Raw genomic sequence first — 24,668 nt, forward strand, 5'->3', positions numbered from 1 at the left:
CTTCTATCCATGACTTAAAACTCAGAAGACATAAAATTAAACAATTGATGAAATGAACATCTCTGCCTGAGAAAACACTAGAAGCAAAGTAAACAGGCAAATAAGTTGCAATTTGTATAAATATATTAGTTTCTCTAATTTATAAAAAATGTTATTAATCCAACTTCTGGAAGACCATATCTCAGTATAAAAAATGAGATAAAAAATGTGAATAGATGCTTCAAAGAAAAAAATAGTGTTGTTTGAACATATTAAAAGAGGCTGGACCTCCCTCACGATAGGGGAAATGCTGATGTTTTCACACTCCCGATGTTTAGGTGACAGCATCCAAAAGTTGGATGATGCACTCCACTGACAAAGGTGTAGGGAAATAGATACTTTCATACATTGCTGAGGCAGAGATCTGAGGAGGGCAATTCATCAATATTCATTGGTGAAGAATGTATATGCCTTTAAGTCAAGCATTTGTGCTTCTAGAAATTTAATCTACAGGTATACCTGTAGAGTATGAAATGACATTTGTACAAATGTATTCACTGCAGTGTTTGTAAGAGCAGAAGAGTGCAAACAATCTCCGTGGCTGTCAGTAGCAGGCTGCTTAAATAAATTACAGCATTGCATTTAATGTAACAATATTTAGAAAGCTAGGAATAGCTGAGAATGTTCTCTGATAAAAGAGCGTCAGTGAGAAATCTCCAATTAATAGTATACTTAACTGTGAACTATTGAATTCTTGCCTACCTAGAACAAAGCAAGGTTATCTTCTCTGACCACTTCCATTCAACATTGTAATGGAGGTCCTAGGAATTGCAAAAGAGGAAGGAAAAGAAATAGAAAGGAAGAAATGAAACCATCTTTTTTACAGATGACCTAATTGTTTATATAGAAAATCCAAAAGAATCTACAAAGTAACTACTAAATGAACTTAACAAAATTGCAATATACAAGGTCAAATTGCATTTGTATGTATTTGCAACAATTAGGAAATAATTTTTAAAGTCCATGTTTAGCATCAGAAGAATATAGCTAGGAATAAATTTAACAGAAGACATGGAAGATGTGGACTGAAAACGTTAAGACCTTGCTGAAATTAAAGAACTCCAAAATAAGTGGAGAGATAGACCTTGTTCACGAGTTGGAAGTTTTAATATTGTTAGGATGTCATTTCTCCACAAATTGTCCTACATATTCAATGTAGCGCCCCCAACATAATTTTTGTAGAAATTGACAAGTTCATGCCAAAAAAAAAAAAAAAATGCAGAAAAGCTGAAGACCTACAGTCACACAAAAAATTCTTGAAGAACAAAGTTAGAAGACTCATACCAGCTGATTTCAGGAGTTACTATGAAGTTACAGTGATTAAGACAATGTGGTGTTAAAAAACAAAGTTCAGGTGTACCTGGGTGTCTCAGTCAGTTAAGCGTCAAACTTCAGCTCAGGTCATGATCTCACAGTCTGTGAGTTTGAGCCCCGTGTCGGGTTCTGTGCTGACAGCTCAGAGCGTGGAGCCTGCTTCGGATTCTGTGTCTCTCTCTCTCTCTGCCCGACTCGGGCTCTGTCTCTGTGTCTCAAAAGTAAATAAATGTAAAAAAAAAAAAGTTCAACTGAATACATTTGAAGTTCTAATTGGCTTTATTAAAGAATTCATGAATCAGACAGCATGTACCCAGCAGGTAGAGGAGAGCTCTGAGAAGTTGCACAAAATGGTTTTTATAGGAAGGTGGGTGGGATAAGAAAGTTATTAGCAAAAGGAAAGGATTGTTCCAGGCAAGGTAGCTTTCTTTCCCTTAGGAAAAGGAAGGGGTTTTATGTAGATTACTTCATCCATATGGTGCTAACTGAAAAATTCCTGGCTGACTGGTTAAGACTACATGGGGGGGGGGGGGGGGACTTGAAAGTGCAGCTAGATTAGATATTAAGCCCCAGGCTTGGAAACTTGGTCTAAGTGACACCATTTGGGGCATATGGATTTTTTTCTTTTCTTTCTTTCTTTCTTTCTCTTTCTTTCTTTCTTTCTTTCTTTCTTTTTCTTTCTTTCTTTTTCAATGTTTACTTATTTTTGAGAGAGAGAGACAGAGTGTGAGCAAGGGAGGGTCAGAGAGAGAGAGGGAGACACAGAATCTGAAGCCGGCTACAAGCTCTGAGCCGGCAGCACAGAGCCAATATGGGGCTTGAGCTCACAAACTGTGAGATCATGACCTGGGCCGAAGTCAGACGCTTAACCAAGTCACCCAGGTGCCCTTGTAGTTTTGTTTTTTAAATTTTTTTTAACATTTATTTATTTTTGAGAGACAGAGTATGAGCAGAGGAGGGACAGAGAGAGAGACAGAATCTGAAGCAGGGTTCAGGCTCTGAGCTGTCATCAGCACAGAGCCCATCGCAAGGCTTGAACCCACAAACTGTGAGATCAAGACCTGAGCCGAAGTCAGATGCTCAACTGATTGAGCCACCCAGGTGCCCTTATAGTTTTCTTTTTTTAACAGTTACTCCATTTTGATTAGATTCTCCAAGTAACTGAGAGATGTGATCAAAATTGAGCTATTGCTCTGAAGTTCTTGAAGTTTTTGTTGTTCCTTTGTGTTGTATCCAAAGGTCATGACATTTTTGCTTAACCTCTGTGATAGTCACAGGACATGGCTTCAGGTGTACATTCTTTAAGTGGTTTATTTTTTTCGTTCCTTATACATTCCAGTCTTAGGGAGATCGTTTGTTGGTGAGCCACTGTGATCATGCATGTAAAGCTTTTGAGGGAATACAGTGCACCAGGGAGATTATTATGATCCCTATAAATAGGATAATTCCCAATATTTGGAGTGCACTTTAGAACCATGGTCCCCAAGACCCCATGGAAGGGGTCACCATTTTAAGTCAAGTGATGTGTTCTGTGATTTTATGTAATTGAATTTCAGTTTCCCCATAAGTGTTAATCCAGACACAGCAGGTGATGTTGGCCAAGGCACAGACACTTCCTTGCTCAGCTAAAAGATAATCAAGAATTGTTCTAGTATCAAGGACAACTTTGGCTAGAGGGATCTTTGCTGGGCTGCTATTGTTTTAACAGCAGATTTTGCAATAATTTTATTAACGGAGAGTTTTTAATCATAGCCTCCCTTACATTTATCCCTAACCAGAGAAATAAGGACCTGCCATAAGTAGTGAATTCTGGTCATGAAACTCTCCTTGGTAGGTCCTTTTTAACTCAGCAATGTAAATTAAGGAGAGTCAACCAATTAGATGTCTGATTTTGCTTGTGAAATGTTAGAGGCACCGTTAGATTTTTCTCTTAGCCTGAAACAAGAGGTTCCCCCCCTTAGCAACAGCCTGGGAGATACTGATGAGGGAGCTATCTTTCCAGGCCAGTGCCACAGTACAGGAAAGGAAGAGAAGGAAAAGGGGGTTTACGTTTAAAGTATGAAGTCTAAGTCTGGCTAGATGGATGCAGAGGTATCCAGCATGTGTGCAGAACAGTGTCAGGTAGATCTTTCTTTAGCTGTGAGATGTGTTTCCAAGGCTCAATGTCTTTTAGGTTTTACAGCTGTGTCAGTGTTCTGGGGCACTTGGTAGGGTCCCTTCCTTCAGGCTCAGAGCCGTTTTTTCAGCAATGATGTTTCCACAATACCCAGTCACCAGGTTCCAGACTGTGACCAACAGGATCCTTTGAACTTGGGATAAGGGAAAGCATCTTTAACATGTTGATGGTGGGCTTTAGCATAAGACTTAAAAGACTTACAGTAGCTTATCATGCTAGCACGGGAGAGGATCAGCAGAAAGTTGTTTACTGATAGAATTCTACAACATTAGCGAGGTCTTGTTATGGTTTGTATGATTTGCTCCATGCAGTGGTGCTTTGATCACAGGGGATGGTGAAGGAAACATACTTTCTGACAGTTTCTTTGCTTTTGTTGGGAGGCATCAACCTTGCAGCAGGAAAAACCTTCAGCCCATCCAGAAAACATACCTCCAGTAACAAGAACATGTTAATAATCCATGCTAGGTGGCAGTTGAATGAAGTCCAGCTGGAGATGTTCAAAGAGGGAAGAGGTTTGAGGCCTCTGTGAACAAAAATTTTTCCAGACCTATGGACCTGACAGGTTAGACATTGATAGTAAATGGTTTTCACAGTCTTATTATAGAAGTCTCCCCAGCAATGTTTAATTATAATTCATCTTAGTGTTTATATTTGTTTTTGAGACAGAGACAGAGCATGAGCAGGGGAGGGGCAGAGAGGGAGGGAGACACAGAATCTGAAGCAGGCTCCAGGCTCTGAGCTGTCAGCACAGAGCCCAACACGAGGGGCTGGAATCCATGAACCGTGAGATCATGACCTGAGCCGGTTTGACGCTTAACTGACTGAGCCACCCAGGAGCCCCAATTGTAATTCATCTTAAACACCCCATAGTGGGTAGAGGAATGCAAAAATTTAAAAATGGGGTTTGTCAGGGAATCAGGAAGAACCAGTTGGCCATCTTGGCCACAACACTTAACACTTAACTAACACTGTAAACTGTTTAATGTACAGCTATTGTTTACCCATCTTAATTTCTCCAGGTTTAGAGCAGACTGTTGCCATGTTACAAGGACATTTATCCTTCTGTGGACTGTAGCAGAATGGACTTTATCCACATGTGACATAATCTTACAAATATGATGTAAAGGACAGAGGCTTAGTATTACTTATTTGACAAGGTGTCCCCTGTAATTTACATATCAAATAAGCCTAATTAGTTTAACAAAGTTTTGGAATATTCCAGGTCAGAGACTTCACTTAACATTTGATTTTAGGAAGTTTGTCAAAGTATCAAAAAAAAAAAAAAAAAAAAAAGGTGTTAAACCATTTGCCTACATAGGGGCACAGGTCATTATGAAATTTAATACTTAAAATGTAAAGACACTTTCACCATTTTATGAAAGGAGACCAAAAGTCCAAGAAAATCTTGCCTTTTTACCAGAGAGAAAACCAAATTCTAATTTTGTACCAGCTTACCTGATATTAAAACTTATTTTTTAAAATGAATTCATTTTAATCTTAACCAGCTTGACTGCACATTAAAATTCCTTTTCAGAGATTCCTTTTCCACAAATGTTCTACAACTTTTCTACCTTCTGATTTTGTCCTATGTTTTTCCTCTTTAAACAACCAGCCTTATTTTAGGACAAAATTACTTTTTTTCTCCATAACAAAAAATTCATCTCCATTTCTCACACCTTTGTTTTTTTCACTGAAAACACATCCTTCTTCCTTCGAATATGGAGATATTCATATCAACCTATCAGGTGTCATATCAGCATTTTTTTTTTTTTTTTTTTTTAGAAAAAGCATGTGTGTGTGCAGGGGAAGGGCAGAGAGAGAGAGAGAGAGAGCACACAAGAGACAGAGAATCCCAAACAGATTTCACTTGGAGCCCAATGTATGGGGCTCTATCTCAGAACACGACATCATGACCTGAGCTGAAGCCAAGAGTCAGACACTTAACCTACTGAGCCACATAGGTGCATTCTTTAAATTTGCAAATTTATGAATATATTTCAAAATTTCTAAAAGCATGTACCTTTTGGAATATGTTAAAGTATAGCATTAACATATCCAAATATCTTTTAATTTCTCTGTAATGAGAAACCAAAAGTGGATAAACCTATGCTTAGCAATTAATGTTTTAGTATTTTGTCTTATTTGGAAATGATGTGTAGGTATTGAATGAATTTATTCCTCATTTAACTTAACTCCTCATTTAACCTAACTCAGCAAAACATTAAGGTTTTTAGGTTACCAAAAAAAAATATTTTTGAGAAAACTATTTAAGTAGACATAAATAGTGCTAAAAAGTTCATTTGTAAACTTTTATCTTGCTTACATCTACTTAAAGTACTCGTCCTTAATAATTATGTTAGCTTACCTACAAAAACTTCATTAAACATTAGGTAAAGTCAGCCATTATCCTAAGCTATCTTTTTTTTTTTTTTTGACAGATCTTACAAGTGCTAACATGAATTTATTTGGCTAGTAAACTCCGAATAAAAATTTTATGTTGGGGTGCCTGGGTGGCTCAGTCAGTTAAGTATCTCACTTTGGCTCAGGTCATGATCTCACAGTTTGGGAATTCAAGCCCCACCTGAGGCTCTGTCCTGGCAGCTCAGAGCCTGGAACCGGCTTCAGATTCTGTGTCTCCCTCTCTCTCTGCCCCTTTCCCACTCTCGCGCTCTCTCAAAAATAAATACTCGTTAAAAAAAAATTTTATATTTAATCTTGACCACCCTAAAGACACATCTGTTTAATTAAACCATCAAACTTCAGTTAGCTCTCATATCAAATATTTTTCCAGATCAGGTGAATTTGAAAAACATTTGGGTTTCTAGTTTCTGGGTTTTTTTTTTTTTTAATGTTTATTTATTTTTGAGAAAGAGTGAGAATGTGTGTGTGCATGAGCACAGGAGGGACAGAGAGAGAGAGGAACAGAGGATCCAAAGCGGGCTCTGTGCTGACAGCAAAGAACCCAGCGCAGGGCTCAAATTCACAAACCATGAGAGATCATGACCTGAGCTGAAATTTGACTCTTAACCAGCTGAGCCACCCATGCGCCCCTGGATTTCTAGTTTCTACCTAAGAGTTTTAGAATGGCCAAACCATATGAGCACTTTCCTTCAAACCATCTAAATAGAGCTCTTTTACAGATTAATTTTAGCAATACCATCTGAAGGTAGAAAATATCACATAACTACAGCATACATATCCATACATACATATATATGTACACGGTGTGCAGGGGCACATAGCACCTGGCTCTGGGGGCCCCAAGCAGACCAGGTTCGGCCACTTACCGCTAACAAGATCCAAAAGCAGAGAGACCAGTGGTGGGGAAACAAGAAAATTTATTTCAGCTAGTCCCCTCTCAGGACTACAGCTGACTAGTGTCTCAAAGACTGTCTCAAAGTGCCGAAAATACTCCCAGGTTTTATATTAGGAAAATCTGAAACAAAGGTCGATGGGTAGGTGCAGGGGGACAGTGAAAGTCAAGCTGATCATTGTCTTGAGGTCAGTCCTGTGGGGTCTTGCAGGCTCTGGACAGTCCTTACTGCTTGAGGGGCAGTTTCGGGCCCATCCTGGGATGCCTTCCCCACCAGGTCTTTTGCCTGAGTTAAGAGATAAACTGGAAAGAACTTAATCGGTGAGAAAATACAAACTGATGTCAAAAACGAGGTAGTTGAAGTCCTCTTTCATTTGACACACAGGAACATTGAGAGACACAGAAAACTTACAGCTTCTTTTTTAAAATTACCTGCCATGAAATAGGTATGAAATTGACTAGTTATAAAATTTGGATCTGAGTTAGTTTTTCCCGTAGATGGAATAAGTTAAGCTGAACTGTCAGATGACTACAACGTTTTAAAAAATATTTGTGGAGAAGACACTGAAGATGTGTTGTCTTTGGCAAGTCAGGTTCCAAATGACCTTTCCCCCTTTTGTTTTTTCTTGATAAGAATACCTCCCTAAAATTTGCACTTCAAAGACATGGGCTGGAAAAGCCCAGGAGAACACTAGACAGAACACTGAGCAAGGACAGTTTAAAGGCACAGGGAAAACACTCCCCTACCCTGCCCCCCCAATGACTTTGATCCCCTTAAAGCCAAAAGTTTTATACTTACCAGCCTTTTGAGATAAATAGGGGAGGCCTGGGAATTGGTAGAAAGGACTGGTGTTCTTTGAATTGTTTCTGGAGTCACACCTCTGGTCCTGTGAAAACAGCTTTGTAAAACCAGGACGGCTGTTTTTAATTCCTCAGAGAACTGGGTTGCCACCTAATATCAAAGTGTGTATAAATACACACCCACCCACCTATAGGCATACCTTCTTTTCCTCCGGGTACATTTAGCTTGGGGGCAGAAGACACCCCCCCCCCCCCCCCCCCCGCCTCCAAAAAAAAAAGTTCCTCTCAGGCTCTGAATATCAGTTTCCAATTTGACCAGATTTCTGATTCTGGAGTTATTAAGTCCTTTCAAATATCTTGTCAAGTTCCAGCCAGGTCAAACAGTGAATATTTTTGGCAATATTAAACAACCTCCTGGACCCAAGAGGCATCCTCAAAGAGGGTTATGTAAAATATAGCATCTTCACAAGATCTAAAGTCGCTTGCAAAGATAGCCCAGGAAAGAACCAACAATCTGCATATCCCAGGCAGAAAAAAAAGAAAGTCAGGCTATGTTCTTAAGATGCAAAAGGAGATAAGCAAGAAGGAAATAGTTATTCCCAGGACAGAAAGGAAGGGATAATGTATGTGTATGTGGAAAGGAAGGGACAATGGTGAATTTTTATTCCCTTCTCTCAACTGGGTTCAGGAGGTGATGTTTTTTTTTTTTAATTTTTGTTAATGTTTATTTTTGAGAGAGAGAGAGAGAAAGAGACCACCAGTGGGGAAGAGGCAGAGAGAGAGAGAGACAGACAGACAGACAGACAGAATCCGAAGTGGGCTCCAGGCTCTGAGCTGTCAGCACAGAGCCCCACATGCGGCTTGAACTAACAAACTGTGAGATCATGACCTGAGCCAAAGTCGGATGCTTAACCGACTGAACCACCCAGGCACCCCAGGAGGTAATTTATAAAAACTCTTGAGGATCCTCCTGGAGTTGAAGAAACACTTTAACTATGGCCGTTAGTTCGACCTTTGACCAAGGAGTGAGAGATATCTGAAGTGGATCACCTGTAGCCTGGAATGGTCTTATTTCAAAAGGTCACTGTGTCCCAGTCTCTTCAGAATGGAAAGCCAGTTCAGCCTGAGGCTTACTGGGGTGGGTACTCAAAGAGTAGAGGGGAGCAGTAAGAGTTACCACAGTCTTACAGTCTTGCGTTAGATACCTTTCCTCCTTTTTCATTAGCCTTTCGTAATGAATCTTTCACTGAAGCTATTTTGGAATCTTGAAATCTTTTGGAGGCTTCTGCATGCCAGCTGCAACAGGTATCCCATTCTGTTTAATTTGGGAACTCTTGCTTTGCTTTGGAGTGTACTTCTTAAAGGAATGATCTTGTCTAATTGGGAAGTTCACCATAATGGCCATTGTAATTACACATTGTTCTTGGTGAAACTTTTTTTTTTTTTTTTTTTGCTACATACCTGCAACTTCCAGGAGTATAGTTCTTAGACATAAAATAAGCGAGTGCCCCGGGAGGTGACCTGCTCAGCCCTCTGGATACAGAGGATCTCATTCCTTTTAGTTAGGCCTTCGGGTTCCCAGCTAAACTAATACCAGAGAGGGAGCCACTGCTGTGCTGGGGATTGTGTTTTACAGCGTGCCTCATCACACAGTTTTCTCGAGGTTGGCAGGTGACCTAGTGTTAATCTAATCTGTTCCACGACTAACTGTCCTAATGCAGGAGTCTTTAAGTTAGGCAGCAAACACTCTAACAGATCTTAAATGCTCCACCCATGCCCACCAATTTTTGCGGCATTTTGGCCTCCAAGGTCCCTGCTAGCAATAGCCTTTATTTACATAAAACAAGACAAACATGTGCCCCGACATACCAGCAGTAACCAGACCATGGCATTGCAGACTGGCCAAGAGAGGGGCGTGCAACTAAAAGGAATGAACCGGCAATACACATCACAGCTAAGTGGAGGAAGCTTTACACAGAAGAATACATACTGGATGATTCCACTGAAATAGGAACATGGCAAGAATCAAAAGTAGTTTATAGTTGTATAAATCAAATTAATAGTGCCTCTAAGTGTTGGAGGTTGATTGGAAGAAGGTTTGAAAGGACTGTCTGGGATGATAGAAATGTTCTACATCTTGAAAGGGGTGATAGTTACATGAACATCTATATTTATCAGAGGTCCCTCATTGTTTATTTAAGATCTGTATATTTCACTCTATGGAAATGTTATTTCAGTAAAAGTAAAGGGAATCCGTTATATACTGATATAGACAGAGCTGCAAGATGTTTTCGTTTTAAGAAGAAAACAGACTACAGGGGCACATGGGTGGCTCAGTCGGCTAAGTGTTTGACTCTTGGTTCTGGCGCTCATGGTCTCGTGGTCTGTAGGATCAAACCCAAGTGAGGCTCCACGCTGACAGCACAGAGCCTGCTTGGGATTCTGTCTCTCCCTCTGCCCCTCCCCAACTCATGTGCATGCTGTCTCTCTTTCAAAATAAATTAATTAATTAAAAAAAAAAGACTATAGAGCAGTATGCTGTATACTAAGTATAATTTATGTGTTCACATACATGTAAGTGTATATATATGTGCACGTATTTGCTCATATAACTTATATCAAGCAATCGTAACCTATAGGATGTAGTCAGAAAGCAATTTTATTTTTGTGTCTCTTTTTATTTATTATTAAAGTATTACATAGAGTTATGTTAGTTTCCGATGTGCAACATATTGATTCTATACGTGACTCAGTGCTCACAATGGTGTTTGTCACCAAATGATATTACAATATTATTGACTATATTCCCTATGCTGTACTTTTCATCTCTGTGTCTTAGGTATTTTGTAATTGGATGTTGTACCTCTTAATGCCCTTTTGCCTATTTCACCATCCTCCTACTTACCTCCCCTCTGGCAACTATCAGTTCTCTGTATTTATGAGTCTGTTTTTTGTTTTGTTTATTTGTTCATTTCTTTGTTTTTAGATTCTACATATAAATGAAATCATATGGTATTTTTTTCCTCTGTCTTATTTCACTTAGCATAATAACCTCCAAGTTCATCTATGCTGTCACAAATGACAAGATCTCATTCTTTTTTAGGGCTGAATGATTATATAGTTATATATATAGCTATACATAGTTATATATATATACATAGTCATATATATATAGTTATGTATATATATATAGTTATATACATAGTTATGTATGTATATACATAGCATTATATATATATACAGTTATATATATACATAGTTATATATATAGTTATATATATACAGTTATGTATATAGTTTTTTATATATATAGTTATATATGTAGTTGTATATATAGTTATATATATAGTTGTATAGTTATATATATATAGTTGTATAGTTACATATATAGTTGTATATGTAGTTATATATATATAATCGTATAGTTATATGTACATAGTTATATGTATATAGTTATATATACACAGTTATATTGTTATATGTATATAGTTATATACATAGGTGTATATATATACTTAGTTATATATAGTTATATATATTATATAGCTATATATATGTACCACTTCTTCTTTATCCACTCATGTATCGATGGACACTTGGGCTTCTTGCGTATCTTGGCTATTGTAAATAATGCTGCAAAAACATAGAAGTGTATATATCTTTTTGAAATAGTGTTTTTGTTTTTTTGGGACGTAAACACCCAGTAGTAGAGTTATTAGATCATATGGTAATTCTATTTTTAATTTTTTTTTTAATTTTTTTTTTAACGTTTATTTATTTTGGGGACAGAGAGAGAGCATGAACGGGGGAGGGGCAGAGAGAGAGGGAGACACAGAATCGGAAGCAGGCTCCAGGCTCTGAGCCATCAGCCCAGAGCCTGACGCGGGGCTCGAACTCACGGACCTTGAGATCGTGACCTGAGCCGAAGTCGGACGCTCAACCGACTGAGCCACCCAGGCGCCCCTCTATTTTCAATTTTTTGAGGACCGTCTGTACTGTTTTCCCCAGTGGCTGCATCCATTTATATTCCCACCAACAGTGCAGTTTCCTTTTTCTTCACATCCTTGCCAACACTTGTTATTTCTTGTCTTTTTGATTCTAGCCATTCTGAAAGGGGTAAGGTAATATCTCACTGTGGTTTTGGTTTTCATTTCCCTGATGATTAGTGGTGTTGAGCATCTTTTCGTGGGTCTGTTGGCCATCTGTATGTCTTCTTTGGAAAAATGTTTATTCAGGTCTTCTGCCCATGTTTTAATTGGATTATTGGTTTTTTGGTGTTGGGTGGTAGAAGTTCTTTTTATATATTGGATATCAGCTGCCTATCAGATATATCATTTGCATATGTCTTTTGCTATTCAGTAAGGGTTAGGGCTAGGGCTACTAGGTTGCTTTTTTTGTTTTGTTGATGGTTTCCTTCACTATACAAAAGCTTTTTATTTTGAGGTAGTTCCAATAGTTGATGTTTGCTTTTGTTTCCCTTCCTTGAGAAGACATATCTAGAAAAATGTTGCTAAGGCCAATGTCAAAGAAATTACTGCCTATGTTTTTTTTTTTTTTAATAGTTTTATGGTTTCAGGTCTAGATTTAGATCTTTAATCCATTTTGAGTTTAGTTTTGTTTGTGGTGTTAGAAAGTGGTCCGGTTTAATTCTTTTGCATATGGCTGTTCAGTTTTCCCAGCACCATTTATTGAAGAGACCATTTTTTCCCTGCTGCATATTCTTCCCTCCTTTGTTCTAGATTGATTAACCATAAAAATGTAGGTTTATTTCTTGGCTCTCTACTCTGTTCTATTGATCTGTGGGTCTGTTTTTGTGCCAGAACCATACTGTTTGGATTACTATAGCTTTGTAGTATATCTTGAAATCTAGGATTATGATACCTCTAGCTTTGTTCTTCTCTCTCAAGATAGCTTTGGATATTCAAGGTCTTTTGTGGTTCCATGCAAACTTTAGGATTATTTGTTTCAGTTCTGTGAAAAAAATGCTTTTGGTATTTTGATAGGGATTGTGCTGAATCTGTAGATTGCTTTGGGTAGTATGGACATTTTAACAGTATCAATTCTTCCAACCCATGAGCATGGAGTATCTTTCCATTTGTGTTGTCTTCAATTTCTTTCATCAGTGTTTTATACTTTCCAGAGATTAGGTCTTTCACCTCCTTGATTAAGTTAATTTCTTGGCATTTTACTTTTGTTTGGTGGAATTGTGAATGATTCTTAATTTCTCTTGCTCCTACTTTCTGTCTCTTTAAATTTATTCAGTGGGACTAGTTTTTCTCTGTCCCTGAATGAAAACACAGTTCCCAAGACTGCTTTGGTTACTTTTAAGCAATAATTACTCAGTCACTTTAAGTTGTAATAGATACTTTCCATCCAGTAATTAAAATGTTCAGTCCAATATGATAGACTTTAGACTTGACTGACAGTTGAAACTTCTCCCTCCCCCAGCGTGGGCCAGGAGCAGATGGGAAGGCTTTGGCTAGGGAAGGGGGCTGCAGTCCTCTGCTCCATTCTCTTCTCCTCCTCATCTCTTTCTCTGCCAGTCCACTGAGACAGGCTTCTGACTCTCGGGCCTGGCACAGCAAAAGTGAGGAGGATTAAGAGGGCATAGGGGTGTTCTTATTTGACTGATACAAGTACCAGTTTTCTGGGTTTGGGAGATGTTCCAGCCAGCTTTCTGCCATAGAGACTTTTTGGATTCTTTGGAGATTTCCTGTCCCTGGGGCTCTCTCAGCTGCAGTGCTCTTTACATGGTCAAATGCATCTCTGCTCTGGCTGGTTATTTGCTAAGTCTTCCTTCGTCCTGTGACAGTAAGCAGCCACTTCCAGCTTCTTTCTGCTGAGGGCCCCACAATTTTCTATGTAGCTGTCTTGGACACCAAGGACACTAGCCTTCACTTCCCAGGGCTCAGACCTTAACCCATGATGTCATCTGAGCCCTCTGAGTTTTCCAGGAAACCCTTCTCATCTGACTTGGGAGTGGTATCTCTCACCTTCTTTCCCTTGGGGGAGGGGGGGGGCATGGATGGATTCATGTGAAAATTCTCTCTTTCAAAAAACAAAAAGTCTTTAGAATTTCTCTTTTACATGATTCAGTGTACTTACCAATGCCTGTAGAGAGTCAACTTTACTGTATCCAAATAAAAAATAAAATCAACCAAAATATCAAGAGTTCTCAGGGTAGAATGTGACATATGAATTTAACTTAATACGAATATATGACATAACCTCACTGAAGGGGAAAGAGAGAAAAGGACCTGACCTAAGTACTTTGGAAAACAGCTTTGTGACTAAATACTGTGAGCTGAAGACAAAAATAACTGTACATAAGCACCATGCTCTAGTTGGCAAGTTTGTTTGTCACAGGAGTACTAGTTAGCAATTCTGACAATACATATGAGGATTGATTATAAGAGGGCCCAGGATCAGTGACACCCCAGTAGCAATGAGCATACCTACTACCCAGATATTGGTTTCTAAATACCATTTTCCAAGGTATTGACTGATTTTAGGGCTTAGATAAGGAAAATAGTTTGGCATAATCTTACAGAGCCAGAAAGTGAAAATGTTCTCCAGGAAACAAAAAAAGGTAGGGTGTGTCAAAATTACCCAGGGCCAACATGAAAGACCTCCTAGTGGCCAAAGCTGCAATGATTTGAGCAACAGAATAAACAATGATCATACTAGATTATAACCTCAAGAGCAAAGTAAATATCCATGAGTCCACTGATAAATGATTGAATAAATGGGAGGAGTGCACAAAGGAATAAATCTTTACAAAAGAATCCCGAATAATATTTGTAGATATGTCCTGCTTAACTTCCCTCCCCTTGAGAGTGGGCTGGGCTTAGTGACTCACTCCCAAAGAATATAGAATATATTCTGTAGACTATAGAATAGTAACATGCCAATGGAGAAACCTAGCAGATACCAGCCTCTTTAACCACGTAATCAAGGTTAACTTCATCAGTGATGTCATGTTGTTCTTCATGTTCCCCAGTGTGGTTCTATGGAAAGTGCAGTTCACCTCCATGGTGTTCTTCCCCCAAACCCAAAAACAGCAGTCTAATTATGAGAAAACATGAGGGACATTGTACAGTGTGAGGGACAATTTACCAAATACCTGACCATGAATCTTCAAAAGTGTCAAGGTCATGGGAAACAAAGAAGGACTAAGAAACTGTCATAGACCGATGGAGACATGACAACTAAATGCAACGGGCATCCTGGATTGGATCCTGGAAGAGAAAATAAAGGACATTAGTGGAAAATGGTAAAATCCAAATAAAGACTGTAGTTTAGTTAATAGTATAGTACCAATGCTAATTTCTGAATTTTCACAAATGTACTGTGGTTATGTAAGATGTTAGGGGAAGGTGGGTGAGGTATACACAGGAACTCTCTGTAGCATCTTTGCAAGTTTTCTGTAACTCAAAAATTATTCCAAAATTATAAGTTTATTTTCTAAAACATTCTTCTAATCTCCAACTCCCAACCCTTTTATACTTTCTGTGGAACATAGGGGTGGTAAGGACAAGCCACCTAGTTTTCTAAACAGTGTTTTTGGCAAGCCCAGAATGGTGGGGTCTGGCGTCTCATTTTGGAGTATAATTTTTATTATCTTTGAGCTTCAGCTATAGACCTCCATTTAAATTTCCTGTTATACTCACATATGTTTTTAAAAGTCTCTAGAACAATTTATAGAGGGACACCTGGCTGGCTCTGCCAGCAGAGCATGCAGCTCTTGATCTCGGGGTTTTGAGTTTGAGCCCCACATTGGGCGTACAGTTTACTTTAAAAAAGAGAGAGAGAAAAGAATTAGGATGATACACTAGATAAACCAAAACAACAGTTGCCTGTGAAGAAATAATTTTCCTTAAAGAGAAGAGACAGCCATTTCTCACAATTTATTCGTTCTATTGTACCTTCTGGAACTTGAGCCATGTGACTGTATTACACCTTCAAATTTTTTAACTAGGGAAAAACTGCTTAGTTGTTTTACTCTTCTCTTGAATCACTATTCAGGGAGTCAGGAACTATTCCTGTAATGTTATGACTTCCTGAGAGAGATTCTTCTATGTTCTATGTTGCATTCATTGAAAGTTCAGAAGCCATTTTTTCTTCATGATAATACAATATTGTTTGCATTTGGGTTCTCCCTTGTTTCATCTTCACACATTTCAAAAAAATGCTTGGTTTTTAGCAATGTGTCTGATAATTTGATGCTTCTTGGGTTGCGATTATTTCCACTGTTGGGTGGCTCAGTCCAGTAAGTGTCCAACTTCAGGTCAGGTCATGATCTCTTGGTTCATGACTTCAAGCCTGGTGTCGGACTCTGTGCTGACAGTTTGGAGCCTGGAGCCTGCTTCGGATTCTTTGTCTCCCTCTCTGTCTGCCCCTCCCCTGCTTTCTCTCTCTCTCTCTCTCTCTCTCTCTCTGTCTCTCTCTATCTCTCAAAAATAAATAAACATTAAAAAAATTTTTAAGTCATTAGAATGGATATCCCTGAGCATTTTTACGTTTCAGGAAGGGACCCCAAAAAGATCAGCTTTTTCATCTACCCAAGGCAGTTACCAACCACAGCTTTATTCATATATTCATCGCTCGCTATCCACTCTGTTCGTAGCAAGCCTCTCAAGCCTTATGCACCTACCTTCTCAAAGAGGACCGAATGGTAGTTTCATTGACCCAACTTCCAGTTAAACCAGCTCTTATCTCTACCAGTTCCTTAAATGCCATTCTTGTGTTGGAGTTGGTAGTTTGTATCCAAAAAGGGCCAAGACAGGAGAATCAGAAATGTCACTCTCCAAGTGTAGCGTTCCAGTTTCTCTGGGTCCCCATCATCATTCCCCACCCAGAGCATCAGCTAATTACTGTAGCAGAGTGTACAGAAAGAGCTTGCTTTCTTTTCATTTTTCTTTTCTTTTCTTTTCTTTTCTTTTCTTTTCTTTTCTTTTCTTTTCTTTTCTTTTCTTTTCTTTTTTTTCTTTTCTTTTCTTTCTTTCTTTCTTTCTTTCTTTCTTTCTTTCTTTCTTTCTAGGGAGAGAGAGAAAGCCAGCAGGGGAGGGGAAGATAGAGAGAATTCTAAGCAGGCTCCATGCTGTCAGTGCAGAGCCTGATGGGGGGCTCAATTGTATGAACCCTGAGATCATGCCCTGAGTTGAAATCCAGAGTCGGACACTTAACCATCTGAGCCACCCAGGTGCCCCTTTCCTGGCTTTCCAAGGTGTATTCTGCAAACAGGATGCTAAACTTCTTTTTATTACTGCAGATCTTATGCTTTCTTGGTTGTTGAAATTTTTAAATAAGCATTTTTTTAAGTTAACTAATTAAATATCTTTGCCGTTTCTTCTTTTCTTTTTAGCAAGTCTTTCCCCTTGTTTAACAGATGCGTCCCTCAAACACCCGAGTGCTATTCCTTGTTTGCATCTGTTTTGATAAATGATGTTGACACCCTCCATCAAATTCTAAGTGGAATAATGTCAGGAAGAGACACAATCCTTGGTCTGTGTATCCTCACATTAGGTAACTTTAAATTGCTTTTCTTTCAGTGACTCTGCCAAAGTTTCTAGCACTTGCGTATGTTGTACGATGAGAATTAGCCTCTTAAAGATAAAAGTTCACATGTTTTCTTTATAAAGATTTTCAGTGTTTCAGGTTCAAGTGGGAGAGGGGACAATAAAATTAGGGAGACACCAGCTGGCTCTCTGCCAAGAGGCCTACCGAGTGTGGGTTGTCTTAACATAGTGGCCATGTTCCGGTACCTGGTCCTCAGCTCTGCATAAGGATGGATGTGTAAAGCATATTGCCAATTTGCTAACTGGCCACGAAAAGTACAACTGTCAGGGGGACCAGAAAGCCATGTCTTCTGGTCAGAATGCCCTCTCCCCATAGGCAAGCCAGATTAGAAGGCCGCATGGGAGCAAGAGAAGGAGGCGTGTGTATCTGTGTTGAATAGCATCAGAAGGCAATGGCCTGAGGTAGCCAACCGCCTGCTTTGGGTTATAGGCAGGTCAAGGCCTTGAGCTGTGACATGCCTCTTCTGGGCATTTCTGGAAGCAGCTACCCACTCTTGACCCTTTAACTTCCCATTTCAATTTGATGAGCCCCTTTAAGAGTTGACTTTCTCTTTGAACAAGTTGATACATTCTGCTGTGTGGGCAGTTGTAGTGGCCTGCTATCTACCCCTTCTCCAGTGGCTGCTTCCCAACCTTTTTGTTGAAAGGAATTCTTTGATCAGCCATGATTTTGCCAGTTTACTCATCAGATTTTCCCTAATTTCCTTACCAAAATGTTACTAATTCCTAAATACTTGGGAATACTTAACCCATCACCATTATGTAACTTCCAGACTTCTTAGGACCCAGATGTGCCAGGCATTGTGCTTACTTACTTTACTCATTAAAGCCTTGTCAGAATCCTGTCACCATTTGTAGGAAGGGAAACTGAGGCATAGAGAGGTTAAGTGACTTGGCCAAAGTCAGGCAGTGAGTAGAGTAGGTGGCAGAGCTGAGACCCAACCCAGATGTATCTGATCCTCAAATCCACATTCTTAACCACTACACCAAAGTGTCTGTAAGTAACGCTGATTTCTTTTTTTTTTAAATGTTTATTTTTGAGAGAGACAGAGCATGAGTGGGGAAGGGGCAGAGGGAGAGAGAGGGAGACACAGAATCCTAAGCAGCCTCCAGGCTCTGAGCTATCAGCACAGAGCCCCACACGGGGCTCGAACCCATAAACTGTGAGATCATGACCTGAGCCAAAGTTGGATGTTTAACCTACTGAGCCACCCAGGCGGCCCCAAGTAATACTGATCTCTTGTTTAGGAAAAATGTAAAATTATATATAAACTCACTGCAATACTTAACATAAGGTCATAAGCTTAAAACCCCAAATACTGGAAAATAATATGCGGATTTTTTTACATATACAGCTTACCATATAATTGGAACCTTAAATTTTTCATTTCTAAAGGCATTAATTTTTCATATTTATTAAAAATTCCTGAGAACATTTAAAGTTAAAACTTTATATAAGCCCAATAAGAAGTGAAAAGAGTTAAGTGTGGTAAATAATAATAATAATAATAATAATAATAATAATGGTTTATTTGGACTTAAAAAAAACATTTTGGGTATTTGGGAATAAGACCTGCCTGATTTAAAAAAAAATTAATAAAAGAAGAATTGCTAGGATTTCAGAAACTGGCTTACTGTAGCAGACTGAACTTATATATGCTTTAGAGAGTACCCTGTGTATGTCTTGTTATTTTTTTTAGTAGATGTTTAAGATATTTAGCGACTGAAGGAAATTCTCAGTCCTCCCTCCTCTGGGAGTCATTAAAGCCCTGCCATCATTACCTTCACACCTCGGCACCTCGGTTGCTGTTGGGGTTTATATATTTTGCTTAATTTTTCAGCCTTGTCTTTGGCCATGATGTTCACCTTCTGGTTCATCACCACCCTTCTGGTTCACATTTTCATTGCACTGATTATTTCGGGACTGCTGTGTAAGTATTTCTACTTGATTGATTTCTTTTTGATTAAATGCAAAGCCTTTCCATTAAGTACAGAACTTACAAGTTGGCACTTTTAAGCTAAATGGGGCTCAGAGAGTCTCTCATCCAACCCTGTCATTTTACATATGAGAAAACTTGGGCCCAGAGAGGACAAAGGGAGTAGTTTGTGTTGCAGATATTAGCAAATTTGATGCCAATCTGTTGTCTCTGCTGCACTCGGCTGCTGCTTAGTCAGGCCTGCCAATCCAGAGTGGTCCTGGTGACCATACCATTAACAGACGACTCCAAGTCTTGTGGAAGCCTTTTAAAGAATATCTTCTGAACTTCCACATCAACCATTGATCTTGGGTCCCCACAGTTGTCATGCAAAGGCTCCAGTCTAAAAAGACTCAGGCCCTGAGCTGGGGAGGGTCCCAAAGAGCCTCTCCTGTACCTGCTGGTTCCCCTTTTGTGGCTGGAATGTGGGTCCATCCAAGAGTTATCAGGAAAGGAGGTCTGAGAGGTAGGGGCACACAGGAAGTTCAAGGCAGCAGCTATTTACCAACTGGCATGGGACATTTTAACTTTTAATAATCGATATGACTATAGAGTCTCATTCCCCTTAATCTGCCCTCAGCAACTTAGAGCCCTACGGCTCACAGGTGCACAGCGTGCCATGCTGGAGGACAGGCACCACAGCTTGTGATGGACACTTTCTCACTTAGGACAAGTAAAGACGAACATGACCTTCCTGTAGTGGTGCTGTAGGTGGCGTTGTAGTGTTTAAACAGAGAGCAGTTGCAATATCAGAGTGTCTACCCTGTCTTTTGACCGCCAAGCTGACCTCCCAGTTCCCACAGGAGTTGTCACCAGTGGAGCTCACTGGGCAGGTCTAGACTTTGGACTCTAATGTTGTTCCCCTCACTGTCCTGTCCGTGCACTTTCCTCCCTGCTCACGCCCATGCCCAGTCTGTAGGCTGGGCTGACAAGATGCACCTGTGTTCTAGCATCACCTTCCCGTGCCTCCCAAGGGCAAGCAGCCACTGAGGGTCTGGGCGGTCCTTGGGGAGGCCACCCTGGCCCTGCCCAGCTCCTTCAGAGGGTCGGTTGTTACACATCAAGCCCCAGGCCCGTGGGACCCACTGCCGGAGCCAGGCCACCCAGTGCTGGGGGTTGGGGGAGGCGGTTATCCCACGCGCACGTGCTGAGTTCCCCTGGTGTTTTGCCTTCTAGTTGTCTGTGGTGTCTTATGGTGGCTGTATTACGACTATACCCATGACCTCAGCATAGAATTGGACACAGAAAGGGAAAATATGAAGTGTTTGCTGGGGTTTGCTCTTGTATCTACAGTAATGACGGTAAGAGACGCCCTTCCAGCAGGAGGTCAAGTAGCTCGCTAGAACTCTGAAATCCAAATAATTTAACCAAAAACAACTAGAATTTGGTTTTGTTGTTGTTGTTTTTTAATCTCAGAGTATGCATTACGTAATAGTATGATGAATACACATACATGTTTAGGACTTTCTTTTATTTGCAATACCTACATAGGGATAAATCAAAACCTTCCAAAAAACAGGAAAAAAGAAAGCCTTACCTTCTTTCCAAGTCATTTCTGCCATGTCTCAGAGGTTAATTTCCTACCTGTGCTGATTCGTTTTCCTTGAATACAGTAGAACCATTTTTACCCCCAAGCAGCTATAAGGTGGACCCTGGAGGAGGGCAGACTTACGACAGTTCCTCTTTCCTGTTTGTGAGCAGACTCCCCGTTCCAGCCAATGGATGCTCTGCTCCCTCCAGGGTGTGACAGCTCCCACTGCCCTTGAACACAGAGTCCTTTATTTTCAGACCTGCTGGCCACTGGGTTATTTTGGTTTTCAGAGAACCTGCCGCCACCTCTGTGAGCTCCCTAGATGAAAACAGGCACACGTGGAGTTATGGAGGCAGCAGATACTGGTTGTTGCGGGAGAGAGGTTGGCTGTTGCAAACCATTGAGGTCACTCCCCAGGTGGCACTAAATGGGCTAGAATCACAAGGCCCTGGAGGGACCGTGGAGTTGATTTTAGGCAACCACGGCCATCCTTGCTTGTGCCTTGCTTGCTAACCGTTTTGTGGATGAGCCACAGCTAGGTTTTCCACAAGCCCTTTAATTCTTCCAGCAAACGCAGACTCTCTCACAACTCACTTCTCTCCTGAGGAGATCCTTCAGTTCCCCTATTTGGTGGTCTTCAGATTTTCTCATTTCTAGTGAGGTTTCAGGTTTGTGTTCTTCACATAAACTGTATCTCAGGAGGCAAATGTGTGATTAAGTAAAGCTTCTGATTTGTCCTGCCTCAGGCAGGGACCAAGCCCATAACTGCTCCAGGGCCTGAAAAGGAGGCTGGAGAAAAAAGGAACCCCCTGTAACCCAGCCGGTGCCGAGCTGTTGGGCATGGAGGAGGGGGTGGGGAGCAGGGCTCCAAGCTAGGGGGGAGAGTGTACCTTCTCCCTTAGCCCTCCCCAGGGCTTCCTTTGTCTCCACACACTGAACCATTAACTGCCACCAGACACCAAAGTCAGGGGAAGTTCTCTTCACTAAGGTTGGTGAGAGGTGAGGCTGTGAAGGAAGAAAGGCTGTTTGTACCTGTGTCTGTGAGGACTGTTCAAAGGATGGTATAGAGGGTAGAAGCGAACCACAGCTCATACACCATTGCTTTGGCACACCTATCACAGCTACTTACTGAGTTCCCACCACGTGCTGGCTGCTGGGTGGGCATGTCCTCACAAGAGCCCTAGATTGTTGATTGCTGTGTACTTGAGTCCCTGTCATACACTGGGCCATGCACTAGGCAACAGAGCTAGCAAGATACAATACACAGATAGCACCTGCCCCATGACTAGATAAATTACAGAGCAAGCAATGTCATGACCTGGCGCACAGGGAAAGATTCCAGCCTTTGCGGTCTGAGGCGGACGTCCCAGCCCATGGCCCACTACCCACTGTGTGACCTCACAGAAATGTCTTGGCCTTAGGCTTGGCTCTCCTCATCTGTTGAATGGGAATATTCCTACAAGATTCCCCTAGGGCCATGGACTTCCCTCCTCCCTGGGGAGCATCTGCCATGGAAACTCAGCATTCCCACAGAGAGCCACCTCTCATGCTCCCTGACAGGGGACCCAGGGCTAGGAAGCTGGGCTGGCTGTGGGGCAAGAGAAAACCACTTTCCACCTGCTCCTCCCCCCACCAGCCCAGCTTGGCTCCCACAGACCCCTGCACAAGATGAGGGAAAGAGGTCAGGGAGAGAACGTCATACTGTGTCCCCTAGTCAGGTACCACTCCCTGTCCTCAGTGCTGGTATCCAAGAGGAAAGAGGAGTTAGCAGCTGCTCCCCTTCTCCCTCACTCTGCCTTTCTTACCCCACTTTTCCAGAGAAGCAAAAGAGGGAAACAACATTAGCAAGAGGGGAATAGAATCAAGAGAAAGGTCACCTCCCTCGACCCTCATCCTTCTTGCTCACGTGGGAGCCCCATCTCACTTCTTCCCTGACCTGTATGTTGGAGCCCAACAGAGACCCTGAAAGTCTCATCTAGTGAAGATTTCCCAGGGAGATCCTTGTCTGCTACCAGGACACTTGGCTGGGATATGTTCCTGTCTCCTGAGTTCCCAGAAGCTGCCTCACAAATCAACTAGAAAACATGGTTCAGGGAAGATGGGGGCTGCCTATGAATATTATTTAAATAGTTTTATTATAAGCGCTAGCAGCAATGGAGAAAAGAGGGTAAATGGCCTTAAATGCACACCTCAGGGCATCAGCTTAGGAGCACAGGCTGAAGGGCAGCTCCCTGCAGCTTAGAGCCCAGATGAGTGAAGCCAGGACGTGGCCCCCATGGTAAGTCAGCCCTGCTGTTCAGCCCAGCCTGGCCCACACCCCCGGCACCATCCCCGGTAGGTAATGCTGATCCCTGCTGAAAGTTGACTCTACGCTTCTAGTGAGCATCCTTGCAGTGTACTTGGAGTGTGAGAGGAGTATTTTATGCATATATATAACTTGTAAAACACACATGTATTTAAATATACACATGTTAGCTTTCTACTCAGGAGCTAGAAGCCAAGTTTATTTGCCTAAAGATCATATCATTTTGCTTCATGAAAATTTTAAGTGAAACAAAAAAGGTTCCTCTTTTTTGTTGATTGTGGTAGGCATCGAGAATGCAGAGTTGGAAATTTCTGCTTAGCCTTTACCACTTACAGGGGTCCGGACATCTTCCCCAGTTCCTCCAGACACCCATGTCTGGGTCGGGAGGCTCTGCTCCCATTTTATCCCACCTTCCTTCAACTTTCTTCCACTGTATTGTAAGATCCTTTGGGCCAGGAATGCCCCAGCCCAGCTAGGGGAGAAAGGGTATCTAAGGCTAAAGGAGAAAGGGTATCTTGTCATGAACACAAGAGGGAGCTGTGGAGGTTCCCTTGGCAGAAGGCTGAGAGGCAGATACAGGAGGGGCCATGCCAGGAAGTTCCTTATCTGTAGCGATAATGACCTTGATCTTTATCCAGAAGCACAGGGGAACCATGGAGGGATTTTGAGCTAGGAGGTGACATCATTGATTCTAGTCTTTACAAAGACCCCTTTAGCTGTGGGTTAGAGGAGGGAAAGGGGTAGGGGTTGGGGACCAGTGGAATTAAAGACAGAGGCTAAGGAGGTGGCTATTTGGGTGCAGATAATTGATAAGACCTGAGATAATTGATAAACTTGGGAAGAGAAGGGAGGTTAGACTGAGATATCTGTCAGGAAACTGAATGCAGAAGATGGGGATTGTGCCCTGCACTGGGCCAGTTCTTGACAGTAAGGGACGGCTCTGCTCTCAGCGAGCTTAATCTAATGAGAAAGTCAGATGAGTAAACATTTGCCGTATAAATTCTGAGTGCTACAATTCCTAAGTTTGGGATAATATGGAAGCACACAAGAGGGGAACCATCCTTACTCTTGGAGAGGCCAGAAAAATTAGGGCCACTGGAATAGGAAATATAGAAGAAGAAGAAGATTCTTCTATGAAGATAATGAACTTGGTTCAGGATGGGATGAATTTGAGACACTGTATGACGTCCACGGCCTGGCCGGTAACTGATGTGCTTACTCATCTAGCACCTAGAGAGAGGTGAGGCTGGAGGTTCTTCTTTGAAGGTTATCAGCCTCCAGGAAGGACGCTAAGACCACAAAGGAAAAGGAGTCCAAAGACTGTAGAAACAACAAGAGGTAGGAGGAGAGCCAGAAGAAAGAACAATCACAGAGGTTAAGAGAGGAGACCGTTTTAAGAAAAGAGGAATGGGCAGAGATTCACATGCCGTGCTCTAGGTTAGGTTGCGGGAGTATGGGTGGCAGGTGGAGACTAGTCAGTGCCGGTGCTTGTGTGTGAAGAGCAAGAGGAGATGGCAATGACTGGGCTGGGATGTGGGGGTGAAGGGTGATTTCTTCCTTTAGTAAGAAATTTATATGGAGGGAGGCCAAAACCAGCAAAGAAGAAGGCACAGAAGGTTGCTTTGAGACATAACC

At 41.3% G+C, this 24,668-nt stretch overlaps 1 protein-coding gene across 10 annotated transcripts in view; it reads left to right on the plus strand.

The window, feature by feature from the left end:
• The window catches only part of SLC44A3 (solute carrier family 44 member 3), a 331,249-nt gene that overhangs the window by 238,228 nt on the left and 68,353 nt on the right, over nt 1-24,668 (plus strand). For 9 of the 10 annotated variants that reach the window (XM_053214493.1, XM_053214494.1, XM_053214492.1 and 6 more), the window contains 3 exons: nt 17,008-17,168; nt 19,063-19,152; nt 20,374-20,498. In XM_053214493.1, coding sequence (XP_053070468.1) covers nt 17,008-17,168; nt 19,063-19,152; nt 20,374-20,498 — 376 coding nt within the window. The remainder of the gene's footprint in view (nt 1-17,007; nt 17,169-19,062; nt 19,153-20,373; nt 20,499-24,668) is intronic. The other variant, XM_053214500.1, reaches the window with a different exon arrangement.

This window comes from Acinonyx jubatus, chromosome C1 (assembly GCF_027475565.1).
Source record: "Acinonyx jubatus isolate Ajub_Pintada_27869175 chromosome C1, VMU_Ajub_asm_v1.0, whole genome shotgun sequence".
Classification (NCBI taxonomy): Eukaryota; Metazoa; Chordata; class Mammalia; order Carnivora; family Felidae; genus Acinonyx; species Acinonyx jubatus.